The 14,890-nt window shown below is 43.5% G+C and overlaps 1 protein-coding gene across 2 annotated transcripts in view; it reads right to left on the bottom strand.

Annotated features, from left to right (window-relative positions):
• Positions 1–13,153, bottom strand: part of LOC102454605 (CXADR like cell adhesion molecule) — a 99,804-nt gene extending 86,651 nt beyond the window's left edge. Inside the window, exon 1 of one of the 2 annotated variants that reach the window (XM_075916512.1) lies at positions 12,733–13,153. Coding sequence is in view for 1 of the 2 variants with exons in the window: in XM_006116626.4 (XP_006116688.1) it covers positions 12,733–12,760 (28 nt within the window). In the remaining variant the exon portion in view is untranslated. The remainder of the gene's footprint in view (positions 1–12,732) is intronic. The other variant, XM_006116626.4, reaches the window with a different exon arrangement.
• Between the last annotated feature and the right edge of the window lie 1,737 nt (positions 13,154–14,890).

Raw genomic sequence — 14,890 nt, 5'->3', positions numbered from 1 at the left:
ATAAAAGGTCCTTTGTTCAGAAAGCCTGATGTTGGAGAATCTGGCTCTGTTTCCCTCTTGTCCCTGGAATTGTGATTGGAAATAATTGGAAGTGTCACTGGAAGTAATGAGAAGTGACAGTCCTTAGGCTATGAGGCTTTTGCTTGAAGTCTAACGATCCACCCCGTGAAACAAAACCTAAATTTAAACAATGAAGTCACAAAGTGAATTGCCTTCAAGGTTGAAAACCCTGTGATTTTTTTTCTGAAATGGAAAAAAAAAAAAAAAAAGAAAGAAAAGAAAAGCCTGACTCTGTGTTTTTGTTTATATGCCAAGCTCTGTCTGGTACATGGAAGATCTTTCCTGCCTTCCGTGGTTTCCTAGTGCTGAGCATTCCTGGGCTAAGAGATCGAGTTCATTTCTATATTAAACATTTCCATGGATGTTAAAATTGTGTGCGTGTGCATACGCACATGCTTGTGCCCTCAGCAGCGTGAGATCCAGCCAGCACATACCTTATAAATATTCTGAGTGCAAAAATACCACCCGCTGCTCATGCTTTTACTAAAGAAGTAAGAGCAAACAGGGAAGGGAACTGGGTAGCTCTTTTATCCAGACGGTGCTTGGCCCTGTTGTAAGTGCAGGGGGCTGGACTTGAGGACCTCTCTAGGTCACTTCCAGATCTAGTGATGCTATGAGAGCCCAAGCCAAGATTGGAGCCCCATTATACTGCATCTTGGACAGACACATTCTAAAAGGCCCCAAAGAAGGTACAACCTTAATCGTTAAGAAACGAGCACCGTGCCCAAACAGATGAGGAATATTAAGTGACTTGGCCAAGGTCTGTAGAGCTGGGAACTAACCCCATATCTCCTGGTATGCATTTTTTTTTAAATAAGAATTTCAATCTTTTCCCTTCCTTCATCTTGATCCAAAGAAGACATTGGTCAAAGCATCAGCTTCAAATCTCTGTTTGACCACATACTTCCTATAGTTCACTAGTGTGCCTGTCTGTCTGTCCTGGGGAATACCCTCCCAGCTGCTACAGAAACATACCCACAGGCTTCATCATGCTCCTGGTGTGATTCCCCGCTCTTGTGGACAGACTTGTGCTACCTCAATCCAGCTTGCATATTAAAGACAGTAGTCATGGCACAGGCTAGCAGCTCCCAGCATGTACTGACAGGGCTCTGGTGGGTGGGAAACACATCCTTAGCTCATCATGTCGAGTATCCACAATTTCTCTGTGCCTCAGTTCTCATCTATAAAATGGGAATAATAGCACTCCCCTACTTCACAGGGGAGTTGGGAGGGTAAATACAGAAAGATTGGGAGATGCACAGATATTACAATAAGGGGAGTCATATAAGTACTCTACAAGAAGAGTGGAGCAAAACAATAAAGACCACGACATATGGAGCCCCAAATTAATTTTTTTGGGGGGGGATTCTCTTAATAAAACTCTATTGTGTCATTCATGTACTCAGTTGGTTTCTCTCAGAATGGTATTTAGTGGCAATGGATCCATGTTATAAATCCCACCCTCATTTTTTAAACTAAGCGTATGTCTAGACTACATGCCTCTGCTGGCAGAGGCATGTAAATTAGACTACTCAACATAGTCAATGAAGCGGGGATTTAAATATCCTCCACTTCATTAAAATAAAAATGGCCGCAGCGCTGTGCCGGCTCAGCTGATCATCGGCACAATACGGCAGTCAAGACGCGGATCGGTCAACGAGAAAAGCCTTTGTCGACTGATCCCTTATGCCTCATGACCCATTCCAGTGCTTCCCTACCCTCCTGGGGAAATAGTTTTTCCTAATATCCAGCCTAGACCTCCCCCACTGTAACTTAAGACCAGTTAAGACACTTTGGTATGAAATGTCTGCCTGGTATAATGATCCCCATCATGGCCTTTACTGTTTCAGCGATGTGCAACTGACCATGCCCTCTTCTGGGTATATTTCTGGAAGTGAGAGAGCAAGAACAGCAGTGGTTGAAGCAGAAGACTGGGAGTCAGGAGTTGGGGTTCTACATTCTCAGCTGTGCCCTGTAAACTCAAGCCCGAAGAATAACTACACTGATGTTCTGTAGCCCTGCAACCTGGGACCTGCACACATGAGTTCGGTGTCATCATGGGCCAACTGCGAGTGTTTAATTTCAGTGCAGACATACCCTTAGTGACCTTACTTCACCCAAACCTCTTCACTGAGGGTATGCCTAGACTACATGGCTCCGTCAACGGAGCCATGTAAACTAGTTTACCCGGCATAGGCAAAGAATACAGAAAGAAAACATGGCTGCCGTACTGTGCCGATGATCAGCTGATCCGGCACAGCGCGGCAGTCAAGACACGGATCTGTCGGCTGGGGAAGCCTTTGCTGACCGATTCCATATGCCTCGTGAAACGAGGTTTACAGGATCGGTTGGCAAAGGCTTCCTCTGCCAACATATCCGCGTCTAGACGGCTGTGCTGTGCCGGATCAGCTGATCGTCGGCACAGCACAGCGGCCATTTTCATTTTAATGAAGCGGGGATTATTTAAATCCAGTCCCCTTCCCTCTCTGTTATTTAAATCCCCGCTTCATTAAAATAAACATGGCCGCTGTGCTGTGCTGACGATCAGCTGATCCGGCACAGCGCAGCCGTCTAGACGCGGATATGTCAGCTGGGGAAGCCTTTGCCAACCGATCCTGTAAACCTTGTTTCACGAGGCATATTATTTAAATCCCCACTTCTTTGCCTATGCCTGGTAAACTAGTTTACATAGCTACGTCGACGGAGCCATGTAGTCTAGACACACCCTGAGATGCTTTTGGAAACTAACAATTTTCTAAAAACAGATGAAGAACCCGCCAGAAAAAGTCCCATTCATCTTTGAGACAGGATGGGTGCCAAGTTTACACTGCAGCCAGAATGCCTCTGCTTTATAACACACATGCCATCACATGCATAACACACAGGGAAGTTGCACACACAGTCCCATGTGCATAAGTGCACACACACATCAATCAGTCCTACCTGCATGCACAGGATAGAGCAATGGCCACCATACTGATTGACACATTGTGGATTAGATCACAGACCTCCAGAACTAAAAGCATTAACTGCTGCAGCTTGAACTACAAAGCTACTGCCCGTGCTATAACAGATACGTTTCCTTTGGGGATTAAGCACAGAAGCAACACCTGAGTGTGCCCACACACAACATGCACCTTCCCACAATAAATACATTGGGGCCAATCCTACAGTTCTTAGTCGTGCACAATTCCAGTTAAGTTTAACATCCCGGTTTCTCCCCCACACACTGACAGCTTTATCAGGGTGCTTCTTTACATTTTTAGCCCATTCCTTAAGATTCAAACAATCCTCAAATTCCCAGCCTATCTGTCTGCCTTATAAAATCACTTACTTGCCTTGAGGGAAGCAGGGGTATTTGTTGCAGTCCCTGAGGATAAACAGAAAGAACTCTCCTTTTGTAGGAGCCAATTGTGCAAGGGGGAGCATTTCTGAGAAACTGTGCTGCAATTTCACACGGCTTCTTTCTAAACAAGGCCAACATCACCCCACAACTGAGCACAGATTACATGAAGGAGATAATAAAAACAAAGCCATGTGTGGATACGATGGGAAAATGTCAGGTTTTTTCCATGGAGAACTTTAAAAAGTTTTCTTTTCTTTGTAATTTTGTGTTGGTTTTTTTTTACCTCTTGTAAATAACCTTTGGCATTTCAGTTTTTTCTCCTTTTCCAGTGACATAATGGGAGTGAAAGGGTGAAAGAGACAAAAGGAAAAGATTTCTTTTTGTTGAAAACCTGAAAAATTTCATACGAAACAAAAATGTTCATGTAGAATAAGAAGGCCATTTTCTGTAAAATATATATAAATGAAGAATTTCGGACCAGTTCTACTCTCTGTTTCTGCCTATGCTCAGTTAAAAATAGTTCCGTGATGACCTTCAAAAGACGTGTTAACACTAATGTCTAACCATATTTCTACTCACTTCATTACAGTCAGCCACTTTGACTGGCCCCAGCAGTTTCAAGTGGATTCTTGCTTTTCTTCTCTTACTTTCCTAATGTTCACGTGCACTGCTGTGTACTGTTAAATAACCGTCATGCTTCATCCCAGATGTGATGGCGGATGCAACAATTCTATCCATTTGGTTTATATTTTGTTTCCTTGAGTTCTTTCCCATCACATAAGTGTATATCTGTAGACGCTTCATACTCATTTTTACTGCTCTTATTGTGCTAGTGCTTAGGACCCTCATTGTGGCACCCCATTGCGCTAGGCATTGACGAACCATAGAATAATCTAAGTACAAGACAGGAGACAACAGGTGGAGACAGACAGACAGGTATGCGTGTGCAAGAAAAGCAACTTAGTCAATGAAATATTCACAGTAATATGATGTTACCCAAAGATTTTATTCAGCTAACTTATGAACCGGGAGATGAATAGCAAAACAAACAGAAAAAAAACCCCAAACTTTTTAATGGGGGTCCAGCAGTCAGGTCTGTTTAAAATCACAATTCTCTAATGATCTTACATTTCTATAGCACCTTTCATCCAGAGCGAGCCTAAAGCATTTTACAATACATACACAGAGGCATAACTTCCCTACCACATAAAGCAGTTGGGGTAAAGCATATCAGCATAAAACCTCAGGAAACATATAGGATATTTTATCCTGTTGAATCTAGTGGGGGAAATTGTAGGTATGAAGAATGCAATTATTCAACTGGAATTTGATAATAGTAATAGTAAAATTCTATGGCATTCTTTACAATGCTGTGTCTAGACTGGCAAGTTTTTCTGCTTTTGCAGAAAAACTTGCCAGCTGTCTACACTGGCCGCTTGAATTTCTGCAAGAACACTGACTTCCTACTGTCTGAAATCAGTGCTTTTTGAGGAAATACTATGCTGCTCCCGTTCAGGCAAAAGTCCTTTTGCGCAAAAGGGCCAGTGTAGACAGCTCAGATTTGTTTTGTGCAAAAAAGCCCTGATCACGAAAATGGTGATCAGGGCTTTTTTGTGGAAAAGTGCGTCTAGATTGGCACGGATGCTTTTCCGCAAAAAGTGCTTTTGTGGAAAAGTGTCTGTGCCAATCTAGATGCTCTTTTCTGCAAATGCTTTTCCGTTAAAACTTTTCCGTTAGAAGCATTTGCGGAAAATCATGCCAGTCTAGACGTAGCCAGGGTGTGTCTACGCAGCAAAGTTATTTCAGAATAACGGCTGTTATTCCAAAATAACAATGTGAGCATCTACACAGCAATTCTGTTATTTCGAAATAATTTCGAAATAAAGGACAGCTTATTCCAATTTCTGTAAACCTCATTCCACAAGGAATAACGCCTATTTCAAATAGCTATTTCGAAATAGGGCATGTGTAGACGGTTCACTTCTGCTATTTTGAAATAGCCCCTCACTAGAGTTATTCCTCCTGGGGCTCTAAATCGAGATAGCATGTCTACATTAGGGAAACCTGCCTCGGATTCATTGTGAGGCTTCCCCGCAGTGTAGATGTGCTATTTTGAAATAAGCTAGTTTGGAATAACTATTCCAGAATACCTTATTCCGAAATAACTGTGCAGTGTAAACGTAGCCATAATGACAACTGAAGTTTTACGTTCTCTTTGAAAGATAGTGTCCCCAGGAACACTGCATTTCAGACCACCCTGCTGGTTCAGTACTCACTGGAAGGAAGAGTGGTACCTCCAACACCACTTTGTCTGGCATTTGGCGTTCCTTCATGGATCTCCCATCCAAATTCTGACCTATGCTAGTTTATGAACTCATCTAAACTCCCAGCCTGGTGTGGTATAGGTTCAGGACTGTGCTGCTGGAGATCAAACAAATCCTAATTTATCAAACATGCAAGGATTGCTTACCTTGAATAAAAAAGTCAGCAAATAAAATAAACTGGAGAGTTTGTTTTTTAAGAACGGATGACCCTGCCATGTAGCACACATATATTGCAATGATGGGAGCATAAGCAATGTGTGGGATGAAGAGAAGCACAAACCAGAACTATTCCCCATCCTGATTAGGGATGTAAAATCTGGTTTAACTGGTTAAACATATTGTTTAACGGGTTAACTGATTAAAGGGGATGGCAGGCGGGGGAGGGGAGGTCACTTCAACCCGGCTGGAGTTCACTCCCCATCCACCAGGGGCAGGGGCTGACTGGAGCAGGCCACACACTGCAGTCAGGAGCTGCTTTGTCAGGATGCTGGAGCAGCCCCTGTCCACTGTGGGCAAGCAGGGAGCTGCACAAGCCCCCACTGGTTAACCTTAACCAGCCTCACCCAGTTAACTGATTAAACGTTCGTATCCCTAATCCTGATTATGTTTCGTTTGGAGAGAATGAGCCAGATCTGGCACTGGCGTACTAACATAGCTTCGCTGAAATCATAGAGGCTTTGCTAACTTACCCCAGCTCAGAATGTCTCTTCATGGAGATGAAAGAGCCAGCTCAGAGTGTGGGAGATTACTTGATATCCAGTCCCCTTCCCTCTCTCTTAATTAACGTACAACTCTTTCCTGCCCCCAGTATAACCAAGAACAACTTCCCCTGCCAGGAGCAAGATGAAGAGCCTTTATGACAGACCTCTGATCTCTTTTGGTATGATCAGCTTTGCAGTTCCTCAGTGCATCAGAAAAGTCTCCATTTGATTTCAGAAGATGCATCCTGGAACTCTGGTGGGTATATAAGAAACTGCACATCCTCTGTCAGACCCAATCACTCCATTCTGGGGCAGCTGAGCTCATGCCAACTGGCACTAGAGAGATTTTCACGATAACCTTTTCCCACAAGTGAAACTACAGGAGTCTTGAGAGTTGGATTCACTAGCTGTAGACCCTTGGGACAACACTGAAATACTTCCCTGAGCTCGGAGATTCAGTGGACAGAGCTATGAAATCAGACCATAAAAAAACTCTTCTTTATGACACACAGTCAGATCATGGCTTGCGTTGGCCGTAGAGAGGGAAGTGCAGTCTAATGTGTCCCAGACCTCTGCTCCTGCCGGGAGTTCTTGAGAGCTAACTGGATCTTTTTCTTTCCAAAAGCATTTCAGGGATTTTTGTCCATTTTTTACACATTTTCATCAACAACTGATTTTAACTCAAGACATCGGAGAGGTTGGTTACAGAAGACAAAACCAAACACAGTGGCTACGTCTACACTGGCCCCTTTTCCGGAAGGGGCATGTAAATTTCACTAGTCGTCGTAGGGAAATCCGCGGGGGATTTAAATATCCCCCGCGGCATTTAAATAAAAATGTCCGCCGCTTTTTTCCGGCTTTTAAAAAAGCCGGAAAAGAGCGTCTACACTGGCCCTGATCCTCCGGAAAAAGTGCCCTTTTCCGGAGGCTCTTATTCCTACTTCAAAGTAGGAATAAGAGCCTACTTTGAAGGGCACTTTTTCCGGAGGATCGGGGCCAGTCTAGATGCTCTTTTCCGGCTTTTTTAAAAGCCGGAAAAAAGCGGCGGACATTTTTATTTAAATGCCGCGGGGGATATTTAAATCCCCCGCGGATTTCCCTACGACGACTAGTGAAATTTACATGCCCCTTCCGGAAAAGGGGCCAGTGTAGATGTAGCCAGTTTGAGGTATTTCAATAAAAACACCAAAAAAATTAAGACTTTTTTTTTACAACACTTTGTTTTCATTAATACTTTTCATAGGGAGGAAGGACTCATGACCAGCTCTAGTTTTAACTCTTCTTTGGCAAGGATTCTCTGCATAATCTTGGTTGAGTTATTTATCCACTTGCTATTCCTATTGTACAGGTACAGAAACAGCAATATTTACTGGGAGTGTTGCAGGATTAATTAGCTCTTATAAAGAGTTTTGAAGGTTCTAAGTGATAGCATTTGGAAGTCGGAGTCAAGATCATGATAAAGGTGAATCACATTTCATGCTCTAGTCTAGGGTGTTTATGGAGAATGTTTAATGTGCTGTAGTCACTCAGTGATCCCTTGTATGACTGCTTAATTCAGGACAGGTCTTGGGGAGAACCTGGGTGGCAACTCTAAATTTACCACCAGTCAAACAGGGAGCTAGAGAGCATCCCAGGCTGGGTCTGTCGGTGTCCAGCAGTCTAAATAAAGAATCCCCTTTATATTCTTTACAACCTAGTCCTGCCTCTCTCTCACCCGTCACAGCCCCCCAAAAGATACAGCAGTTGTTCTCAGGCTGTGACCCAAGCAGAGAGCAGACTGGTCACATGATGCTGGCTCTTTTTTGCCTCCAGCTGGTCAGTCACATTAAAAGCAGCTATGAATACTTCCCCCAGATTAATTTTCCATGTAAGAAATTGTTCTAGTTCTGACAAGAAGGTCATCTCTGTTGTGCAGATCTATGAGGCAGTTTATCTACTGATTTGTAAGTATGGTTGCTGTATAACATTGCAGCAACACTTGGGATGTGAGGGTGACGTTTCACATCTCTTTGAAGCATCATGTCACGGCCACTGTAAAAGGCAAGATGCTAGCGTAATGCCGGCAGAGCCCAGTTAGCCGCAGGTGGAATGGAACCTGCAACCTCTGGAGCTTAGTACAAGAACTAAAAGTCACCTGGCTCTTAGCTAAGGCTGCAGAGTAGACCTGTTATTCTCTTTGCAAGTGGTCTCGGTGCCACTACATAGAACAGTGCACCAGAACCAGCAGGCGTATGGGTTACACTAGACTAGATTGGTGAATGATCCAAGCCGGTCAGGCAAATCTTATGCTCCTTTGAGTCTAGAACCCATCAATCTCTGAAGCTAGACACAGCAAGTGGTGTTACCAACATCTGTTATGTCTCATGTATCAAGCACCTGGGAACATTTTCTAACTGTGGTTCACTTAAACCTTGATAAAGGGGTCAAATTTAGCACTCGTATAAGTTAAAGTAGTCACAGTCACTTACATAGGGCCTGAATTTGACACAAAGTGTCTAAAAAAAGCATGTGCTGATGCATATTTTTACAGCAATTTTTTTAAAAAATGGGAGTATTTTTCAATGGGATGTTCTGGAGCTGGTTAGAAAATGGAAGACTTTTTTTTTTTTCAGAGGCATACACTGCTTTCACAGAAATTTTGTTTTGGCAGAAATTTTCCATCCAGTTCTAGTGAAATGTATCTACCATGTTCCCTTCAGATGAGTACACTGAAGGCGTTCATTCTGTTTTTATTTATACTATTGTAAATCCAAAGTGAGTCTTCTGAAGTCAGTCTAATTAAACCAATGTGAAATGGATATGGCTTTTTTTAACATGTGAAAAATTAACAAAAATCCATTTTTTGTCTTCAAATTTTCTACAATTTTGTGAGGGCTTTTCACTAACTCTCCCCACCCCCAAAATCTCAAAAGTCAATTTTGTCACTTTTGGCAACCAAAAAATTCAGCTGTTGAAGCACAAAGTTTTGGTTTTATTGAAAATATTTACTGTACTGGATGATTTTTTTCAGCTTTTGGATACCAAAAAGGCGAAAAAAAAGTCAGTCTCAAAATCCGTTTGTCAAAAATGGACATTTCCCACAGATACTTGCATTTTAACCAAAAAGCCATTTTTGTTGAAATCACAACTTGAATGCAAACTGGGTTGAAACTGGAATCAGATGTCTCCACAGCTAGAAGTGGCGTGTGCTTTTTCCTCCCACTTCTCTTTTTTCTGTTCCCTCCACCCACTCTCTGATTCATGTTTTTACTCATGCTCTGGAGTCTGCCCCACGCTTGGCAGTCTCCTTATTTTTAAAGAGCCCAACCTCTCTTCTTTAAATTTCTCTTCTTCCAAAAGTCATTCGACCCTGATTCTCACCACTGAGCCCTAGGGACTTATTTCAAAATAACCCCCCTTATTATAAAATTCCACACTACCAAGCCTGTTATTTTGAAATAATGGGCTGGTTATTTCAAAATCTGTACTCCTGATTTCCCTGGGGAATAAACTTATTTTGATTTTGGGAGTTAATATTTTGAATTTAGTTATTTTGAAATAATTTCCTAGTGTAGACATGCCCTGACTTCCCTCCCGTCTTTATCTGAATTGTTGGTTTATCTCCATTAGACTGTTTGGGGGGCAAAGACAATTCCTCATCCTGACGGTAAAGCATAGCGTGTCTTGACAGTGCCATAGACACGTTTAATAAAAACAGAAAAACAAGATGTACTTCACTTCCTACTGACTACCCTCCTCACAGCCCTTGCATGTATCTTTCAAATGTTATTCCCTTTGCTTTTACAGTGAGGAGAGAAGTCGGCTGTTGGAGCTTCAGAAAACATAGTGGATTAATTTTGGCTAGCGAATGAGGTGTTCCTGCCTCCCTATATCTCACCCTGATGTCTGGTCCCTTCTTAATTTTCTCTGAAGCACATTATTAGTGAAATCGACTGCACTGAAAACCGAATTCCTCTATCTACGAGCACTCTATCTACAAAGAGGGCAGATAATGCAACGGGTAGTTTTGTGGCTAGACAGGAAGGCTAGGAAAATGGGGTTTTATTCCCATCTCTGCTGTGATCATGGGGAAATCTCTTAGCTTACCCCTCCGCCAGAATGGGGTTAACAATACTTCCAAGAATCACAAAGGAATAGTAACGGTTATGAATATGAATATTTAAACAATAAGCTCTTTGGGTCAGGAACCATGTGCAGTCCTGCAGTTCTGTGGATATCCGCTTTATATCTGCGGATCATGTTTGCAGATGCACATTTATAACTGTACAGGGTTCTAAATATCGGTAGGTGCAGCACCTAGCACAGTGGGGTCCCTAGAGGCTAGCAGAATGCAAATAATCATGCGTTATTTGGAACTCTTGGACAATGGTTGCTACAGAAATGCAAAGTACAAACGTAGCAAAGGCTAAATTCTCTCTGCCCATCCCCTTCAAAATGTGTAGCCACCCAAGAGTCAGTGGTTAAAAGGAGGGGGAATTAGTGCTCCTTTTCCTCACTCTGGGGCAAGCAGCGCTCTCCGCAATTCTCTCAATATCTCCTCAGCTAGGGCATTTCCCATCCCGCTACTTGAATTAACTTTAACCTGTGATAAAACTAAGCTACATAGTACCAACAGGGGGGTGGTTCTGTGGCAGATACTGGCCCTTTTAAGAGGCGCCTGGCTGCTAGTCTGTACCATTGTGCCTTTGGAAGGCCATGTGCTACAAGAATCTCCTCGCACACCCTCAGCCTGTGGAGAGAGAAGGGCCGAGGCGAACACGCAGCGGGGACAAGCTCCTACTTGCACTTCAGCTGCAGACTTTGCAGCGTCTCTGAGCAGCCTCCAGCAGTCTCTGGCACCCCAGCCCACATCGCCTCAGAGGAAACCTTACGCTCAGAGCCACTCGAGTGACGAAAACCTTTATTACTTGCAATTAATGTGTGCAAGCACTGACAGAGCAGGCAAAATGAATGGAACACATCCATTGTGATTATTACGCACCCCGCTCTACTGACAGCCCCCTGTCTCTGAAGCCCTGTCTAGTCTCTGCTTTTCAGACCTCTGAGCCCCTCAGCAGACAAGACCTTCCACTCCAGGCTCTTCATCTTCCCAATGCAAGCCATTGTGACGGCTCCCTGACATGACCCTCAGAGTCTGTGGCACCCCACCCTCCCCAGAGAGGAGGAGACCTTGCCCTCACACCCCACCCCAGTCTGCTGGCGAGGATCCAGGCATCACAGCCCACATCCGGTCCTGACAGGAGATTTCTCGCAGAGCTGTCTGCCTGTCAGTGCAATCAGAGGGGAATGGAGGCAGAGGCTCACTCATTCCATTGTGAAGCCTCTGGAGACTAGCTACTTCCGAGCCTGTCATTCAGGCGAGGACCCTAGATACCACAGGGCAGCAAATCCCTTACTACCTTGGCCTGCTCTTTAATAAACATCCCTCCTTCTAGTCTTTCTGCCCGTCTTACTCTCTCCATCCATTCATTACACTCATCTTCCCTTCCTGTCCTCTGCCCTTCTTTCTCCTTTCACTCCACACACTTTCTCTCTTATCGGGTCATCACTCTCCCTGCTTCTGCTTCACTCCTAATTCCTTTCCACCCAGCTCTTTTTTCTTCCAGAAACTCAAGGGTCTGAATTATCTGGCAGAGAGATCTAAAATCGGATAGCAAACCCGTCTCTTCTCCCTCTCCTTTCTCCATCCTGCATTACTTTGTCTCTCACTCCCTTCCCTTCTCTCTTTTTTGTTGCCTACTCTCTCCCTTTCTCTACCTTCCTCTCCTCCATCTGCCCCCTCCCTTTCCCCATTTCTCTCTCCCCCACCTCCCTCCCATTTGCACTATAACACATCTGTTTCTAATCTGAGCGGTCTGAAGCGTCTGCTGGAAACAATAAGCTCTTTTTATTTTTTAACCTGAAATTAACATTCCTGGATAAAACAAAGTAAAGTTAAATAAATTTGACACCATCTCTGGAACAAAGACGCTTTCTTCAACATTTGTTTGGTCAAGAACAGTTAAACACCTACACAGTACACTGCTTAAACCGACTACAGCTTTTAAAAGCAAAAATAACTCACACTGTAACGGTTGAGTTTGATTATACATACAAAAAGAAAACCCAAAACCCAGCAATAATTAAAATAACAACAAAAACTCCCAACAACAAAACTAAACTGCTCGGTTTCTGAACTCAACAGACTTTGCTACAAGTTTGTTTTTTTGCAAGAGCTTCTTTGCTGGTCCCTGTGGTGTTTTCTGTTGCCCAGAGAAGGCATATGTAAGTTTCATTTACCATAAAAAAAATCCTCACTCACCTAGAAAGAGGGTGGAAAGTGCAGACATTCCGTCTCCAGGAGAGAGAGAGACTTTTCTTCCCTTTTTCTTCCTTACTTCCAGGAATGGCAGTCAGACCTGCACAGAATTCAAAGGAACGCCTCTGGAATGCACTGAGTGTAATTGCATCCATGTGCCAGAAAAATAACCAACTTTGCTCTTTCTTGCTTTTTGCTATTCATCCCCTTTCCAGTTTCCATCCAGATTTGATAGCAGATTTTGGATCTCTCTGCCTGCTAGTTCAGGCCCTTGAGTTTCTGGAAGAGAAGAGACAGAGGCAGTGCAGCAGGGAGACACATTTATGGCTGCATGGAACAATTTTGCATGTCTGAAAGGAAAAGGAGAGAAGAGGAGAAAAAATATACTGTGCACAATGTTAACCACATGGCTGCCTCCCAGGACAGCCCCTCCCTACCATCAACTGGGATTAGCATTGAAGGCCAGTCATGTGGGTGAGATGTACTTCTGGCAATAATGCAGCAATACCTTTTGAGGGGAAATAACCAGACTTCTCTGGTGTCAAAATAGTTAAGTTTGGAGTCAGGCAAGATTCAGCCTGGAAAAATTAGGCACTTGTCACTCAAGGGCCAGAGACGTCGAGTTCCATGGAAAAAAATACACACACTAGATAATATACACACACTGATCAAAATCCACATACATATACAAGTATCATTGTCATCTGCAGCAGAAAAACTGTACAATTCACATTTACATCCCCAGTCAGGGGCATTCCCAAGGTGATGTGTTATTTTGTTTTGAAAGCATAGTGTTAATTTCCTAAGGAGGAGAAAGAAAAAACAACCCCAAGCAAAACAACTGAAGGGAAATTGATTGATTTTGTGAGTTCCCTCCTTGCTTTGATTGTCACAGAGAGCAAATAGAAGGGGCTCTTAGGGCCCAATCCTGCAGATGGAAATGCAGGGGCTTGCTTGGAGCTCTGCTGATTTAGCTCATCATCTAATAAACCATCTTGTTAGTCTTTAAAGTGCTACATAGTCCTGTATTCTGATTTAAACAGGGCACCATGTAGGATGTAAGACCCTGCCTGTGTGAATCTCGTTGCAGGATCCGGCTCTTAGCTGTCAGGGAGAGGGACAGAAAAGCAACTGGATATTGCAGTGATGAAAGCCAGCGAATGTATGCATCGAGGTCTTATAAAGTCAGTCATCACTCTTGACAGTTGAGCATCTAGAATGGATAAACAGATGATTTTCTCTCCTCGTCCTGATACCTAGATTTAAATTACTGGTAGAGGGGTCACAGCACTTTCAGCCGAAGCCCAGCTTAGCTGATGCCACAGCCAGTTTTCCATTCATGTAGCATGACTACACCTCAGCAGCAGCGGGAAGCAGCCAGCGAAGGAGAATTTCATACTATACACCCAGTCCTTATCCTCCACACGAACATTCACTCTCCGCTGATCTGACTGAGCGAGAGCACAGCTATCGGTTGAAATCAGTTAGGGAATCCCCACGCACAATAAAGCTTGGCTTGTGCCATGCATATAACCTGCCCTACAATGATCTCATTGCATGACAAGTGTGCTCAGCCCTGCACAGGAAGCAACTAGCATACAACAGGATTGGGCTAAATTACTTAAAAGTAGGAGACTAGGAAACAAAAAGCTGGACTTGTGCATCTCCCCCTTTCTGATCGTAAAAGCCGAAAGATTTTCACCAAACAGGCTGTTTTTCAGTCTTTTCCGTTATCTCACGTGACAATGGAAGCCATTTCTTTTTTTGCTCCATTGCAAGCTTCCAGGCTGACCTTGGATAAGTCCTTTAGTCTGTCTGTGCCCCAGTCCCCTATTAGTAATAGCATTTCCCAATCCAACAAAGGTGCTATGACTATACAGACATTAATATTATGAAGTCCTCAGACACATCACTAATGAGAGCCAGGATTGTAAGATCTTTAGGGTAGGGAAAGTCTTTTTCATCTGTGTTTGTGCAGCACCTCCCATAGGGTATGTCTACACTACAAAGTTAGTTCGAACTAACGGACGTTAGTTCGAACTAACTTTCATAGGCGCTACACTAGCGCTCCGCTAGTTCAAATTTAAATCGAACTAACGGAGCGCTTAGTTCGAACTAGGTAATCCTCATTCCACGAGGACTAAGCCTAGTTCGAATTTAC

Source organism: Pelodiscus sinensis, unplaced genomic scaffold (assembly GCF_049634645.1).
Source record: "Pelodiscus sinensis isolate JC-2024 unplaced genomic scaffold, ASM4963464v1 ctg35, whole genome shotgun sequence".
Lineage (NCBI taxonomy): Eukaryota > Metazoa > Chordata > Testudines > Trionychidae > Pelodiscus > Pelodiscus sinensis.
This window is presented reverse-complemented; position numbering and strand designations above follow the sequence as displayed.